General features: G+C 37.2%; 1 protein-coding gene across 3 annotated transcripts; it reads left to right on the plus strand.

The window, feature by feature from the left end:
• Nucleotides 1–687: 687 nt before the first annotated feature.
• On the plus strand, nucleotides 688–17,046 carry LOC142983715 (uncharacterized). 3 transcript variants are annotated; one of them, XM_076130723.1, is made up of 11 exons: nucleotides 688–1,008; nucleotides 1,332–1,460; nucleotides 1,794–2,312; nucleotides 5,734–5,920; nucleotides 7,812–7,936; nucleotides 8,367–8,515; nucleotides 12,222–12,379; nucleotides 12,753–12,936; nucleotides 13,318–13,600; nucleotides 14,006–14,254; nucleotides 14,832–17,046. In XM_076130723.1, the coding sequence occupies exons 3-11, from the start codon at nucleotides 2,039–2,041 to the stop codon at nucleotides 15,026–15,028; spliced, it is 1,806 nt and encodes a 601-aa protein (XP_075986838.1). In that variant the 5' UTR covers nucleotides 688–1,008; nucleotides 1,332–1,460; nucleotides 1,794–2,038; the 3' UTR covers nucleotides 15,029–17,046. The 3 variants fall into 3 exon arrangements, with proteins under 3 accessions (XP_075986838.1, XP_075986837.1, XP_075986839.1); XM_076130722.1 differs by lacking the exon at nucleotides 1,332–1,460; XM_076130724.1 differs by lacking the exon at nucleotides 1,332–1,460 and having other exon boundaries at nucleotides 688–932.
• The last annotated feature ends 465 nt before the right edge of the window (nucleotides 17,047–17,511 follow it).

The raw sequence follows: 17,511 nt of genomic DNA on the forward strand, positions 1-17,511 counted from the left end.
TTTCTTTCAACTCAAGTTTTAAGTCACTCCTTCTGAGTAAGAGAAAAAGTAACGTCTTAAGTGGAATAAAGAGTTAATAAGCTTTAATTTCCCTCACACTTGAGCCTTTTTAACTCTGGAAGGATATTCTCGACGGAAATGCAAGCGCATTTAATAAACACGCCTATTATACGGTTGCGACATTATGACACCACTCGCAGGTGCTTAGCATACTTCCAACGTAACAACAAGGAATTCTTAGAGGCTTACTGACTGACTTACTGATAAACTAAGTATAGATTGTAAAACGAGTTATTCTTGACGTTTGTTATTTTAGTACTGTTTTTTTTCAATATTATTTTAAATCACAGACGATTTATGGCACTACAAACTGTCTAGGTCGATAAAATGTCCTGCTTGATTTAGAATTGAGTGCGATAATGGTAATATTTTATAAACTTATTCACAAAATCTGCTGATTTTACTCAGTCTCCATCAAGAAACATTCCAAAAATAATCAATCAACTTCCCAGAAAATTGTTTAAAGATATTTATGCGACAACAAACTCAAAACAAGCTTTAAAAGTTCAATAAAACTTAGATAAACAAGAGGACATTAGCAAGGCTCGAAGATTAATGCCTCGCATCTTGGTCGTGACAATTAAATCACTTTAGATGTCTCACAATTCGAGTGGCTGGCCACCGGGGCCACACGGTGCATGTCGCTTACATAGACAACACGCTGGGACGCTGTTCGGCAGTTCGTTTCACTGGAAACAAACTAATTTTAGAATTTCCGTTCAGCCCTACTTGGACATAATGCGCTCAGCTCGTTTAGTTGTGGATTTTGACATGTGGTAGCGTGTCGCCAATTTGTTTTCTTTGCGTTCGTTCTGTGCTATTTTATTTGTTGGTGACTAATGTGTAATCGTGTTTTTAATGTTCATGTATCGGTGAGTTTATTTCTGATCGTTTTGTGTTGGAGATGTGTGAGATCTATAGAATATAACGCAGAATAAATTGAGGCGGGTATGTATAAATCACGCTATATTTTATTCCGCTAGGGAAAAGAGCGTAAATTCACAACGTAGCTAACTAATAATGAATGAAATGGGTGTGAATGGAACATTTTATCCTCCTTGGTGCGTCATGTCTCGGACCACCCGTATAGGAAGAAAATAATATAATGATGATGATTTAATGTGATTTTTCAATTTCATTTTGTAAAACATGTACTTTTTTAATTTGTTTTTATCGTAGTGAAGAACATTGACTTATATTATCAAACAGGAAATAAACAGCTAACGTAATTTATTACACTTTTATTCTAACTACCTATAAAACATTTATAGCGAACATTCTAAGAAACAGCATTACTAATGATACAACATCTATAAAAATAAAACAGAACTGATGTAAAGCAGATATCAATCAATGAAAACAATTGAGGAAATTGCGAGAAGTGAGCAAATCAATGACGAGTAAGTAACATTAAATTCAATACGCAACAATAAGTGTGCGGTTCGCCGATATCATTGATAGCTGGTCGAGCGCTTCATGCAGTCTTACTTCCGACTAATTCTAATAGGATTCTAAGAAGGATCGAACGATAATAGTGTTAACTATGAGGCAACGTCTAACGTAAACAAAAAGCGTAAACACCAAGACGTATGACTCACAATGACGAACTTCTCATTATCATTATCACAGCCGCACGCTTACGTTAGTAACCTTAGTTGAAATCTGACACTCGACCCTCATTCTTGTCTTCTTTGCGCGTTTTTTATATTTAATATCGAATTATTTGTTTGCAGCACCTAGCCGATCGAGGCTGCTTAACGAGTGAACGCGCGTGACACACTCCGATGTGCCGCGTATAATATCACACGTATTTTCCTCAACGGTGAGAACAAAGAAGTCCTTTCGCGAATTAATTTCGACACTTTCCAACTAGCGACGCACCAGCCTGTTGATCTAACACGTGTCGCGTGAATGCATACGTGAAAACGAGAGGATGCGAGCGTTCGACGCGCGCGTGCAATAAAAATCGAATGCAAAAATGATTAAAAGGAACGGTGATAATGTATTTGCGATCGCGTCGAGCAACAATCAGTGTCAAGGCGGTCGGTCGCCTGTCTCGCTCTGTCCCGGCGGCGGCGCGGCCACGAGGATCCCGCGCGCCACTGCCGCTGCCGCCAGGATGACGCCGCCCGACGCGCAACCACACACCAAGGAGGCTAACATCGCGCTCTCCACTTACGTGGAAAAGTGGAAAAATAGATATGAAGACGCCGAACGGAAACACAAGACATATTTACTTAAATCGGAAAAAGGTGTGTACCATTTATTTTTTTGTGTGCGAAATCTTTAGTTTTTGTGACTTTTTGCGGTATAAACTGCGCATGCCTCGATATCTCCCGGGCCGTATGCAAACGAAAACACCAGTTAGAAATCCTATTCGCGTATTTGTTGGATTATGACAGATGATAACCTGTTGCTTGGACATTAATTCTTGATCTTCCCCAATCCTTGCTTATGTGAGATACCTAAACTTTTAAATATTTAACACCTTCCATTTATGGAATAAATTTATTCAAATCCTCCGTTCGCCTTTAGGTTATTATGAACAAAGACTGTAAAACTTATTACGCATTTACAGTATAGGAATTGTGACTAACGATGTGAGTACAATAAAGTTACTAATACTTGAGTGGAGTCATAATTTTATTTTTCAAAACTATCGATCTTATATTGCGCAACACTAATTAGGGGTTCAAAACGTCAAAAATATGTCAAAATGAAATTGTAAATATTATTGTTTGTGCTGTTGAATAATTTATTAGTTTTTTTTCTGTGCAAAGAGGTGAACGAAGTGTTGTATAAATTAAGGTAGAGTTGAGTGTTTATCGCTGTTTTATGAACAATCTTTGCGATTAGATTAGTGGCATCAATAAATAAACGTATACATAAGCCACGTAAGACGGTCGTTATAATAAATAGGTTGTTAACAAATGATAATGACTATTGAAATAAATGCACTTGAGTGTAACTTGTTTTAGAAAGTTGTACCCACGCTCATACATGAAATTACGACATTTATCATTTAGTAATGGCTCGAAAGTGAAAAAAATTCTAGACAAACATACTCTTGTTTATTCTAACTTATAAGCCAAATTCTAACCTGAAACTTATTTACTACTGATATGATACTTAGATAACAATAGTTTCTTCATATTTATATGTTTAGCAAGAGTAGGCAAGACAACTTTGCAATTTAAAATAAAACCTCTTTTATAAAATCTCTATGGTACATATACTTTTAAATTATATCCTGTGTTATATGCGCACTAGCCATGAGTGTATACCTGACATATTTCAAGGATATCATCAATTAAGAGTCACTTTATACTCTGTTTATACTAGCACTGCTCCCCAGTTCCACTCATGGTTATATGCCTAGCTTGATACACATTGATTGTAATGTGATGTTAGATAGGTAAATACTTATGTCTTTACTAATTGAAGTACCATAAACTCTAATTAATTATTCAGTGTTATTTATTTCAATCATATGCAGTTTTAAAATTGATTGAAAGTGGTAAATGTTGTTAAACCAATAAAATCTAATACAAAGTGATTAAGTAAGATAGTTATGCTATAGTTTTCCATGAATGCTAAATGTTTATATTAAAGTCTATCATGAAAATTTAGATATATCAAATTTATAGAGTTACTAGCTGACCTGGCAAATGTTGTTTTGCCATATAAATATAAAAAAATGGTGTCACTAAGGGGTATGAAAAATAGATGTTGGTGGATTCTCAGACCTACTCAATATGCTCACAAAATTTCATGAAAATCGGTCAAGCCGTTTCGGAAGAATATGGTAACTAACATTTTGACATGAAAATTTTATATATAAGATCTTCTTACAAAGAAAAAGCTTTAATAATAAGCAGTAAATGGTAAAGATTTTATTATTATTTCACTTTAATATCCCACATAGAAACTGGGTCAATATTTCCTTCTCCATTGTGTCTTCGAAGAACTCTTTATTTTGAACCCAATAAGGATAAACTGTCTGTCTGTAAGTTGTTGAACTATAATTTTATTTCTATATATTACTCATTGCACATTTTGTAGGATAAATTAACAAATGTATTGGGGAAATCTTGTTTAACTGAAATAATTTGTAGTGTGTTATTCTGATATGTTATTCATTTATTCTAAGAAATTTTGTGACAGACAATTTAAAGTAAAGTTATGAATGTTGACATTAAATACTGAATCATTGTGATAAGATTACTGATTGTATTTATTTCTATAATACATGTCACTACAAACTTTTGAATCCTAGGCATCATATCAATGACTTAATGGTACCTTATGTTATGTGTATTGAGGTTTTTGTTTACACAGTTTGACACTAATTACATTAATAAAGACTAGATTTACATATTAATAAATAACACTATTTAAAAACATAGCTTGAAAGTGTGACAACCAATCTCATGCAGTATCGTGTTATAACCCAGGTAATTGGTTTGTGGAGGTCAGATAGGCAGACACTCCATGTAAAATACTGATATTCAGCTGCATCTGGTGAGACTGGAAGCCGACTCCAACATAGTTGTTAGAAAGACTATACTGATATAATGGTTTAAAGAAGTGTATTATACTATGATCAAGATTAGTGTTATGGGCTATATTTTTGAAGGTTTATATTTTTATATTGTATTGTTGAAGACACAGGATGAAACATAAGCTATTATCTTTTTTCAAATAGCTATTTATACCTGCTGTTCCTTACATCCACATTACAATAGTATTTATGTATGATTTATCAGTATTCTCCCATGTTTACAAGTAAATATTGAATGATAACATTGTGTTATGACGGTAAATAATATATTGTTTGTAGTCCTTGGTCTATATAAGGATAAGTTATATACAAATAATTTTGTTGTTATAACAGCAACTGTCTTACTAATAAACTTTGTTTAAGCTAGTTTTAGTGTTTTTTCACTCATATACAGTTTGAAAATTTAAAGTGATAAAAGATTTCATAACTTATCAAAGCTTATACCATGTTTATTAGTATGATAGTCAAATATATAGAAATTATTATAATATTTGTCGTAAGTTAAAGACTTGGGCAGTGGTAATTATAATTTAAGAATACCTTTCTCATAAAACATATTGAAACAGGGCCCTTTTTTATGGCTTTTTGATTATGGGATTTATTTAAGATTTCACCTACTATCTTCTTAGATATACTTAGTAGATATTTATGTGTATAAATTGATACTGTCGCTATACTGTTATACTTTGCAAATAGAGTTACATTACCCTTGTTAGGTATGTATTTGTAGTTAGGAGTACAATTTTCTTATACAATCTATACTAATATTATAAAGCTGAAGCTAAAGTTTGTTTGTTTGTTTGTTTGAACGCGCTAATCTCGGGAACTACTGGTCCGATTTGAAAAATTCTTTCAGTGTTAGATAGCCCATTTATCGAGAAAGGCTGTAGGCTATATATCATCACGCTACGACCAATAGGAGCAGAGTACCAGTGAAAAATGTTACAAAAACGGGGAAAATCATGATTCTCTTAGGTGACGCAAGCGAAGTTGCGCGAGTCAGCTAGTACCAACTAAAAATCATCCTTATCATACAAAAACTAAACCACTACCTGCTCAAAATGAATTTCTAATAACCTATACCTACTTAATTAATATTTGTTTAATTTCAGCCAAACGCGAGTACGATGACTTACAACGCAGGTTCAACATCGTTAGCGAGGAGCGCAACCACCTGGACTCGGAACTGCGGGAGAGGGAGCGCGAGCTGGCCAAGCTGCGCACCGTGTCCGAGAAGCTGTTCAAGGAGTACCAGCAGCTTAAGAACCAGCATGAGGTGGACGCCGGGGTTATGCACAAGTGAGTTGAAAATATTGTATTATTTTCTTTTACAATAGTATTTTATTTGTCTGTTGGTGGTTTTTGTGGCTAAAAATGATAGTTGAACTAAGAAAATATGTCTAATGCTAGACCAAAAATAGATTTTTAACATTTTTTATTGTGAAAAATGTTTTTATGTTTCCTCTCTTTATCTCCATTCCTCTTCCCTCATAAAAATATAAATTTAATCCTTTAATGACCCACTGCTGGACAAGGGTCTCCTCCCGTAATGAGGGAGGGGTTAGGGCTTGAGTCCACCACGCTGGCCTATTGTGGGTTGGGGACCTTGCGTACCTTCAAGAACTGTTCTAAACAACTCTCAGGCAAGGTTGCATCACAATTTTCCTTCACCGTTGGAACAAGTGATAATTATTTCTAACACACACATAACTTCGAAAAGTCATTGGTGTGTTGCCTCGGATTCGGACCCTCGACCACTTGCGTGGGAGGTGCCAACTTAAACCACTCGGCTAACACTGCTTCTAGGAATAACATACATAGTACTACTTCTGGTATATGGTAATGGGCTAAAAAAATTCTAGAATATTTCATTTTATGGTTATAACTCTAACCTTACCACAACTAATTCAACTTATGAACATGTACACCTGTATTATCTCTGGTCATGCATTTCAAACGTTATCGAGTATGACTCTGTGTGGTCGTTACACTAATGTAACCAATCGTCTTATCTACGACACGCATATTTAGGACATTTTTACTTTAATAACTTACTGTTTTTGAGTTATGGGATAGACAGAGGACTTTTTACTATGAACAGGCATTTAATTAAATTGTTTTTGTCTGTCTATCTTTGAAATGCAGTGACAGACGAGTGGTATAAGTTGGCACCTCCCACGCAAATGATCGACGGTTCGAACTTGAGGCAACACACCAATGACTTTTCGAAGTTATGTGTGTATTAGAAATATTTATCACTTGCTCTAACGGTGAAGGAAAACATCGTGATGAACCCTTGCATGCCTAAAAATAGTTAAACACATTTGTTGAGCATTGGGCATGCGACAGTCCCCAACCCGCAATTTACCAGCGTGGTGGACTCAAGGCCTAATCCTTCCTCTATTTGGCTGGAGACTCTTGCCCAGCAGTAGGACAGTATCCTTACACCCATATCTACTACTGTAATTTTCACATTTGTCGATTTTGTTTGTTTAAAATGTTATTTCCTTCAAAACTCGATACCAAACTAAACTTCCGTGGGAACAAACCTTTTTGCTATTTCTCTGTAATAAGAAAGGAAGATACGTTAAATACGTTATGGAAAATAGGGTTGATGATTGGATTATAGTTTCAAGACCGGTGTGAGAATGCACCTACGTCGCAAGCAATCATCTGTCCTAATGATACTACACGCTACTTAAGCTTGCTTAAGCTACTTACTACGTAGTGATATATAACTACTTAGTAAGTAGCTTTCCCCTGCCTGTCCTTATGTAGGTATGCTTTGATCTCTAAAACTACACTACGTATTTTGATGCGGCTTTTTAAATAGATAGAGGTTTATGTGTAACAATTGTTAAGGGTTGGTTGTTATTATTTTTTTGTAAGTATTATTTTCAAAAAATCCTTAACACCATGTTACACACATGTGGTACACATAAACCTGTAAACCAGGCGAAACCGGGGCGGGCTGCAAAGTCAGTTCAAAATAATTATTACGGTGAACCTGAAACCTTGTATGGAAGTTCTTTGAACCAGTTCTTAAAGAAATGTCAAGTCCTTTACCCACAGTTGATCAGCATAGACACAACTACCCTCATCGTCGTTACTATTATATAGAAAAGAGCATTGTTTTTGTGTATTTCTTCAGAAATAGTCTGTATTATAATGAGCTATGTGTATGTTGCAGGGTGATGGCGCAGGCGGGCGAGTGGTACCAGCAGAACAAGCAGCTCAAGCGGCGCAGCACGGCGCTGCTGCAGGCGCTGCCGCCGCGCGCCGTCGACATCGACCTCACCGACTCCATGGACACAGGTAACTTGACACTGTAGGGTTTTTCTATCATGCTTTCACTGTTTTCAGAAATTAAAGCTAGCTGAACTGAACTACAGCTGTTGTTTACGTGGCTCAGAAAACTTTCGTAATTATTGTAATATTCAAATTATTGTTAAAATGATACTTAATTTTACTTATTAAAGTAATTATACCCCTCCCCCCCAACTTGCTGGTGGTTTTTCGAAACCTAATCGGGGGATTAGGTAGATTAGGGCTAGGGTCTCGTACGACGTACGGGTACGAGAGGGGTCTCGTACCGGGAAGAGACCCTAGCCCAGCAGTGGGACAGTAATAGGGTAATTTTATTTAATTCCCGGAAAACTAGGAAAGTATGTTGTTTTAATTAATGTCATTTATGAATTTAAGATTACCTAGTATAATCATACATCATCACACCTGTGTTTTCCAGCATCAGACAGCAGCAGTAACGAAGAGGTAGAGTTCCTGAAGCAGACCGTGTCGGAGCTGAGCCAGCAGCTGGCGGCGCTGCAGACGGAGCTGAGCGCGGCCAAGCTGCACGAGTTCGAGGCGCACGAGGCTAATGTGGCCATAGCACAGGTTTGTACATACATATATATATTCGCTTAGCCTTTGTTCCAAACTATGTTGGAGTCGGCTTCCAGTCTCACCGGATGCAGCTGGATACCAGTGTTTTACATGGAGCGACTGCCTATCGGACCTCCACAACCCAGTTACTTGGGTATTAACACGATACCCTTCGGTAAGACTGGTTGTCAGACTTTCAAGCTTCTGACTACTGTTAACGACTGTCAAAGATCTTCGAAAATGACAGCCGGGACCCACAATTTAACGTGCCTGTGTGTAACTCGATATGTATAAGATGGTCACCCATCCACGGAACAACCTCGGCAAGCGTAGCTTAACCTCAGAGATCGATCCGTGCGGCTGTTGTAAACTAAGCCACGAGCTCCTCACTAAGCCACGAGCTCCTCACTAAGCCACGAGCTCCTCTGTTGTACATACATACATAATATTATAACTATAAGAGCGCGTTCCCACTGTGTCGTGACGACAGATAGTCGTGTAGTCCAAATGTCGTCTCTAGCTGTTCCCATTACTGACTGTTTGTCGTCAAAAATTGTTATCGTGTAGTGACGACGACATTTTATCGTTTCACGGCAGTCGCTGTATCGTTTGCACATTAGCAAGCTACAAATCTAACGATTATTTATCGTTTTACGATTGTCGTGCTAGCCGTCCCCACTGTCGTGATAATCTGTCGTCACTGCAAAAAATGTCGTAGACAACAGTAAGTCGTGACGTTCTATATGTGATTACCTCCATTTAAATATATAAGCCACAACACTTCAAAACTACACGACTATCTGTCGTCACGACACAGTGGGAACGCGCCCTTACTAGCTGACCAGTGCAGCTCCGCTCACGCTTCTTATTATGATTTAATTCCGAGCATTGTCAATTGGTAGAATTTTCCACGATGGCGACGTCAATTGGTAGAATTTTCCACGATGGAGACGTCAATTGGTAGAATTTTCCATGATGAAGACGTCAATTGGTAGAATTTTCCACGATGGAGACGTCAATTGGTAGAATTTTCCATGATGAAGACGTCAATTGGTAGAATTTTCCAAGATGGAGACGTCAATTGGTAGAATTTTCCACGATGGAGACGTCAATTGGTAGAATTTTCCATGATGAAGACGTCAATTGGTAGAATTTTCCATGATGAAGACGTCAATTGGTAGAATTTTCCACGATGAAGCTGTCAATTGGTAGAATTTTCCACGATGAAGACGTCAATTGGTAGAATTTTCCACGATGAAGCTGTCAATTGGTAGAATTTTCCATGATGAAGACGTCACATGGTAGAATTTTCCACGATGAAGCTGTCAATTGGTAGAATTTTCCATGATGAAGACGTCACATGGTAGAATTTTCCATGATGAAGACGTCACATGGTAGAATTTTCCATGATGAAGACGTCACATGGTAGAATTTTCCATGATGAAGACGTCAATTGGTAGAATTTTCCAAGATGGAGACGTCAATTGGTAGAATTTTCCACGATGGAGACGTCAATTGGTAGAATTTTCCATGATGAAGACGTCAATTGGTAGAATTTTCCATGATGAAGACGTCAATTGGTAGAATTTTCCACGATGAAGCTGTCAATTGGTAGAATTTTCCACGATGAACACGTCAATTGGTAGAATTTTCCATGATGAAGACGTCAATTGGTAGAATTTTCCACGATGAACACGTCAATTGGTAGAATTTTCCATGATGAAGACGTCAATTGGTAGAATTTTCCATGATGAAGACGTCAACTGGAAGAATTTTCCATGATGAAGACGTCAACTGGAAGAATTTTCCACGATGAACACGTCAATTGGTAGAATTTTCCATGATGAAGACGTCAATTGGTAGAATTTTCCGGGTTGATATCATGATGAAGACGTTAATTGGAAGAATTTTCCATGATGAAGACGTCAATTGGTAGAATTTTCCACGATGAACACGTCAATTGGTAGAATTTTCCATGATGAAGACGTCAACTGGAAGAATTTTCCGGGTTGATATCATGATGAAGACGTCAATTGGAAGAATTTTCCATGATGAAGACGTCAATTGGTAGAATTTTCCACGATGAACACGTCAATTGGTAGAATTTTCCATGATGAAGACGTCAATTGGTAGAATTTTCCGGGTTGATATCATGATGAAGACGTCAATTGGAAGAATTTTCCATGATGAAGACGTCACATGGTAGAATTTTCCATGATGAAGACGTCACATGGTAGAATTTTCCATGATGAAGACGTCACATGGTAGAATTTTCCATGATGAAGACGTCAATTGGTAGAATTTTCCAAGATGGAGACGTCAATTGGTAGAATTTTCCACGATGGAGACGTCAATTGGTAGAATTTTCCATGATGAAGACGTCAATTGGTAGAATTTTCCATGATGAAGACGTCAATTGGTAGAATTTTCCACGATGAAGCTGTCAATTGGTAGAATTTTCCACGATGAACACGTCAATTGGTAGAATTTTCCATGATGAAGACGTCAATTGGTAGAATTTTCCACGATGAACACGTCAATTGGTAGAATTTTCCATGATGAAGACGTCAATTGGTAGAATTTTCCATGATGAAGACGTCAACTGGAAGAATTTTCCATGATGAAGACGTCAACTGGAAGAATTTTCCACGATGAACACGTCAATTGGTAGAATTTTCCATGATGAAGACGTCAATTGGTAGAATTTTCCGGGTTGATATCATGATGAAGACGTTAATTGGAAGAATTTTCCATGATGAAGACGTCAATTGGTAGAATTTTCCACGATGAACACGTCAATTGGTAGAATTTTCCATGATGAAGACGTCAACTGGAAGAATTTTCCGGGTTGATATCATGATGAAGACGTCAATTGGAAGAATTTTCCATGATGAAGACGTCAATTGGTAGAATTTTCCACGATGAACACGTCAATTGGTAGAATTTTCCATGATGAAGACGTCAATTGGTAGAATTTTCCGGGTTGATATCATGATGAAGACGTCAATTGGAAGAATTTTCCATGATGAAGACGTCAATTGGTAGAATTTTCCGGGTTGATATCATGATGAAGACGTCAATTGGAAGAATTTTCCATGATGAAGACGTCAATTGGTAGAATTTTCCACGATGAAGCTGTCAATTGGTAGAATTTTCCATGATGATGACGTCACATGGTAGAATTTTCCATGATGAAGACGTCACATGGTAGAATTTTCCATGATGAAGACGTCACATGGTAGAATTTTCCATGATGAAGACGTCACATGGTAGAATTTTCCATGATGAAGACGTCAATTGGTAGAATTTTCCACGATGGAGACGTCAATTGGTAGAATTTTCCGGGTTGATATCATGATGAAGACGTCAATTGGTAGAATTTTCCGGGTTGATATCATGATGAAGACGTCAATTGGTAGAATTTTCCGGTTTGATATCATGATGAAGACGTCAATTGGTAGAATTTTCCGGGTTGATATCATGATGAAGACGTCAATTGGTAGAATTTTCCGGTTTGATATCATGATGAAGACGTCAATTGGAAGAATTTTCCATGATGAAGACGTCAACTGGAAGAATTTACCATGACGAATAATTTAAGAATATGCTAAAAAAATATATAATGAATTGACTATTAGGCGGTACAAAGTTCGCCGGGGCAGCTAGTTATTTATAAATCTAGCAAAGTAAAATAACAATCTTATTATTTATTTTCTAGGAGTTAGAAACGGAGAAAGAGAAGTCTTCAGCACAAGAGAAAGAGTTGCAAGAGTTACGAGTACAAGTGGAGAGACATAACCGAGTGTCCAAGCTGCTGATGGAGGAGGTGACCGCGCTCAAACACAACGCGGACAAGGACAGGGAGATGGCCGAGACGTAAGTTAGAAAGAGATAGATGTATGGAGCGAGTTGCGTCTTGAAACGCTGTTTGAAAAGATGTGGAAAAATTTGCATTGAATCTTTATTTTTGTTATGCTTAGGTTGTTAGTCCTAGTGAATATTGTAAAAATGTTAGTCAGATGCCATTTATGTCGATGATATAAGTACTAATTTGTTAAAATTTGGTGGATTAAGGGCCAAAACGTAAAATTGTGTTGCGGCGCCGCTAAAATCTAATATGTATCCATCCACAGAACAATCTCGACAAGTGTAGCTTAACCTCAAAGTTCCATCCACCGATATCGATTACTTAACCATGAGCTCCTTTTGGTGATGCCGATGATATTAAATATTAAAATATTTATTACAGTTACAAAACCGAAGCCCGAGCGGCGAAGAAGCGTGTGAAGCTGCTGACCCACCAGAGCGCTCTCCTGGTGGGCGAGCTGAGCCCGGACGAGCGCATGGACCGGCTGCTGGGGGAGGTGGACCAGCTCAAGGACGCGCTGGAGGAGCAGGCCGCCCGCCACCGGGACCAGCTCGATGACCTGCAGGTACTAGAACGTGTACTGATTTATGTTTAAGACTTGGGAAGCCGAAAGAATGATAATGATGATTAAAGAATGAAGATAATTTTATTACCAAAATGTGGGTATTACAAAACAGATGACAGATGACAAATTTGAATATGCTCTTTTTTTCTGCTGCTCTTGTGTCGCGGGGACTTTTACAAACATACAAACAACGAACACAAAGTACAACCAGACCCGGAACAATTATTTGTGGATCGCACAAATAATTGTCCTGTGTGGGAATCGAACCCACGACCTCCCGACGCAATGGCAGCGGTGTGGTGTCCGAAACTAAGAAACCCAATAATTTTGGGTCCAAATAAAGAACATCTGTAGTAATAAATCTTATTTCTATTTCCACAGTTAAAACTAGCAGAAAAGCACGAAGACACCGACATTCTTCTTTGGGAAGAGAAGATAAAATTAGCAGAAGAAGATGCACAGAAGGCTCTAGAACGAGCGGAGAAAGCGGAGCGGAGACTCGCGGAGTTAGAGCGGAGGTTCACGGAGTTAGAGCGTGGGAGACCTCCGGCAAGGAAGTCTAATTTAATGTCGAGAATCAGTTACTTTGAAAACGGAGGCGCTGAGAGGAAAGAAGAGAAGATCGAGGTCTTAGAAGTTCAGAAGGAGATTGAAGAAGTAGCTGGTAAGATTTTTTTTTGAAGTTTTTTTTTGTGTTGAACACAACTTTGTTTTAGGATGTCTAAGAATTACAGGCTTGTTATTTTTTTTTTAATATAGAAAAGTAGGGACCTATTTGAAGGTTAATTGCGTAAGGCGTGGCTTGTTCACTACGTTACGAAAAATAGAAAATTATTGATTTCGTGAACTGAAAAAGATAGGTGTTTAAATTTCAACTACTGTTGCTTATACTACAATGTTTCTATTTATTATCATATTTACTTGTAGGATTATGCCTAATATAAAACATTATTTGATTGCTTTATATAAATAAAAGTAAGATAAGGTCCAAAATGAAATACCGGTATACCACATAGTATTGAAACATAATTATACAAAATCATTAACATTACAATATATCTATCTACAGCCGCACCGCCACCACCACCACCAGTATCAGAACAAGTGCCTCCACCTCCCGCCCCCTCAGTGTCCCCTCCCCCCGCAGCCCCATGTCCCCCTCCCCCGCCCCCTCCGCCCGCGTGTCTCCCCCCTCCCCCACCGCCGCCGCCCCCACCGCCGGTCGTGTTTGACGCGAGCGGCTGTGACGACATGGCCAGCATGTTGGCCAACAAGCAGGGCACGTTGAGGAGGAGTAAGCAGGGCGATCAGAATGGAGGTGAGAATATGTTCTTTACAAAATATTAGTAGGTATTTTTCTAAAGATTTGTCCCATCGTTAAGCAAAAGATCTATCTTTTCTGTCTCCATAGTCGAAATTACTATTCCTATTACTTACCAACAAAAAATTAAAATATTAAGTTATTTAAGCTACTGCTAATTACAAGATCTCAGTTTTAATTCAAATTCCATGAGAGATTTCCTTAAAAAATAAATATTTTGCACAATAGAAACAGTTTTTAAAGTGTTTTATATGGCAATTGACTTACTTTTACATTATAAATAAAGAAATCTGCCTACTCCTATGAAAGGAAGGTGATATTTTATGTATGTTTGTAAAGCTGAGTGTATCCTATACACTTCTGCGTTCGCCTACGTGCATAGTAGGCCTGATATCTTATCTTATCTCATAATAAATGTTTGTTACTCTGTCATGCCAAAAATCTTAACGGATTTTACTGATTTTTGGGACATAGAGTGTTAACCCGGCTTAACACATATCGAGAAATCTTTTCACACAGTCATAAACGCGGGCAAAAAATAGTAATTAATTATTTTTAAATGGTCTGTCCCCAGGTGGTGGTGCAATAGACGCGATAGTAGACCAGATCAAAGGCGGCAAGTTCCACCTCAAGTCCACTGAGCAGAAGTTCACCGACAAGAAGACCAAGACGGACGAACAGCCCGAGGCTGTGAAGGAAATGCTTGCTATACTCGGCACGCTGAGGAAGAGACGGACTTCTGTGAGACCGGGGTATGTGGACTGCGAGTAGACCGGCTGTGGACTGCGAGTAGACCAGGGTTTCTAGGGTGCCAGTACACCAGGGTTTTTGACCAGTAGAGGGTTTGTGGGGGTGGAGGCGAAGAGATAAGAAAGGTGTAGTTATATTAGTTGATGTATGGGGCGAGGTAAAATTGTTGAAATATTTTATTTGGATAATGTATCGGTCGCCTGTTGAAATTGGACTGATTAAATTGAAGATTTTTGAGGAAAGTATGAGGTTGAATAAGCAAAATTGACAAGTTATTTATTGGATTTAAACACCACTAAGCACCTGTAGCAATGGATCATGGGAATATAAAAGACTTCTTTGAAAGCCATAACCTAATGTTATTCGACGCATTTAAAGAAGAACAATATGTTCTAGAATCTTTACTCAGAAAACACTCAAAACTTTAGTTCGCCTCCTATTTCATAAAACTTCTAAACCTTCTACTTTAAAGAAGTATTGTTACACTTCTGCCTTATCCCTTTTACGACGAAGGTAATAGTATCATATTACTGTTATAGTATATTAATAAAAATGTTTGTGAAGAAAGTACCTAGTGCCTTAAATTTCTGGTCAATTGTTGCCAGTAATTAAATATACTGACATGTTAATGTTGCCATTTGAGAAAAATGAGAGTTTTAAATATACATGAAAAGATTTGAAATTGATATTTAAATAAATTATAGATTTTTATAATATTATTGTGATTTTAAGGCATTTATTTTTTGTATAGATATTATGAAAATTTACTAAAAAGAAAATTTTGATATTGTAACTACTAAATAACTATTTTATATTTACAAATAGCAACAAATTGAGATTTGTCTGATCTCTTATGGAATTGACATTGACAATATTAAAGAATATAATTATTTAATAGTTAGTAGTTCGAAATATGAATTAGGCTTAATCCTCCCTCATTCCGGGAGGAAACGCTTGCCCAGTATTGGGACATTAATGCGATAAATTTATTATAATATATAGTTATATGCATAGCTATTAGTTAAATATTGAAGACAGACTCATTACTATCCCACTGCAGGGCGAGGGTCTCCTCCAAAACGAAGGGAAGGGGTTAGGTCTAGAGTCCACCACGCTGACCAAGTGCGGGTTGGGGACTTTGCATACCTTCAATAAATGTATTAAACATTTTTTTTACCCATGCAAGGTTTCATCATGATGTTTTCCTTCACTGTTAGAGCAGGTGAAAAACTAAGAAATATGCTGAAAATATGACAATAATAATAATGAAATACGGTGACTTATTAGTTTTAATACTTATGATCTGAATACTCCTAAGATATTATAGTTATTATATTAATTTGTTAGTTAAGTTTTATATTTTAATTTTAAATACATAAAGACAATTTTTTGAAAAGTGTATTTTTAATAAACGTGAGTTTCAAAAAATTGTATTTACCTAACTGTAGTTGTAAAAATTTAAATGAACAGTTTTATAATGTTATATAACACTAAAACAGTTTGAAATGGCCTTATGGCCCTAAATCTTCCCAGGTTTAACATCCGGGTCGAGAAAAATATTTAGAGGTAATGCAAGTACTGGGTCTTTAAACTTACATAAAAATTGGGTTCGACTTCCGGGTGGGACAAAGTGCTATTGAGCCTTTTTTAATTGATATTAGAATATTTTCCATAGTAGCCCGGAGTTTGGTAACGTGCCCGGTAAATGGCAATAAGCTCGCCTCCTATTATATAAGACTAACATAGTAAATTCCGAAACATTGATATATTTTATATACTCCTGTCTACACCTTAGGCTAAAATAGTCTTAAAAAGGGAAATAGTGAAATAATATATGTAAATTCTATTATTTTTGCAAATATGTGATAGTGTTATATAGCATAATATAATAATAAGTAAGTTGTATTAACATGTATGAGAGAGTTACCTGCGGTGCCATCTATCCGTTGTCGAAATTCAAGCATTTTGTAAAGTATTATTATTATTTACTAGTTATAAGTAACGAGTTTTTATTATACAATATACGCATATTGACATTATGTTGAGTTTTCTTTATATACTTACCCCACGGAATAACTAACACATGAGGAAGAGGCATGTGGGCGTGCGTGCCATATGAAGTACTAGCTGACCCTCGCAACTTCGCTCGCGTCACACAAGAGAGAATGGGTATAACTTTCCCCGTTTTTGTAACATTTTTCGCTGCTACTCCGCTCCTAATGGCCGCAGCGTGGTGTTACATAGCCTAAAGCCTTCCTCGATAAATGGTCAATTCAACACAATATTTTTTCAATTCTAACCAGTTTTTCCTGAGATTAGCGCGTTCAAACCAACAAACTCTTCAGCTTTACAATATTAGTATAGACGTGCACCTATACCCGCCCTAGTACTAACCTAAGAGATGACACTAAAACCACGTAGATAGAATTCCGACATAAAGCACAAAGTATTAGTGCAAAATACGGTATATTCCCGTTGTCCACCCCCTGCTTGTCCACCCCGGG

The sequence above is a fragment of the Anticarsia gemmatalis genome, chromosome 24 (assembly GCF_050436995.1).
Source record: "Anticarsia gemmatalis isolate Benzon Research Colony breed Stoneville strain chromosome 24, ilAntGemm2 primary, whole genome shotgun sequence".
Classification (NCBI taxonomy): domain Eukaryota; kingdom Metazoa; phylum Arthropoda; class Insecta; order Lepidoptera; family Erebidae; genus Anticarsia; species Anticarsia gemmatalis.

Excerpts from the sequence above, each read along its gene's own strand:
- LOC142983715 (XM_076130723.1), top strand. The coding sequence starts at position 2,039 with ATGATTAAAAGGAACGGTGATAATGTATTTGCGATCGCGTCGAGCAAC. Across the intron at positions 2,313-5,733 it reads TTTACTTAAATCGGAAAAAG|CCAAACGCGAGTACGATGAC; the intron begins GTGTGTACCATT and ends GTTTAATTTCAG. Across the intron at positions 7,937-8,366 it reads CACCGACTCCATGGACACAG|CATCAGACAGCAGCAGTAAC; the intron begins GTAACTTGACAC and ends TGTGTTTTCCAG.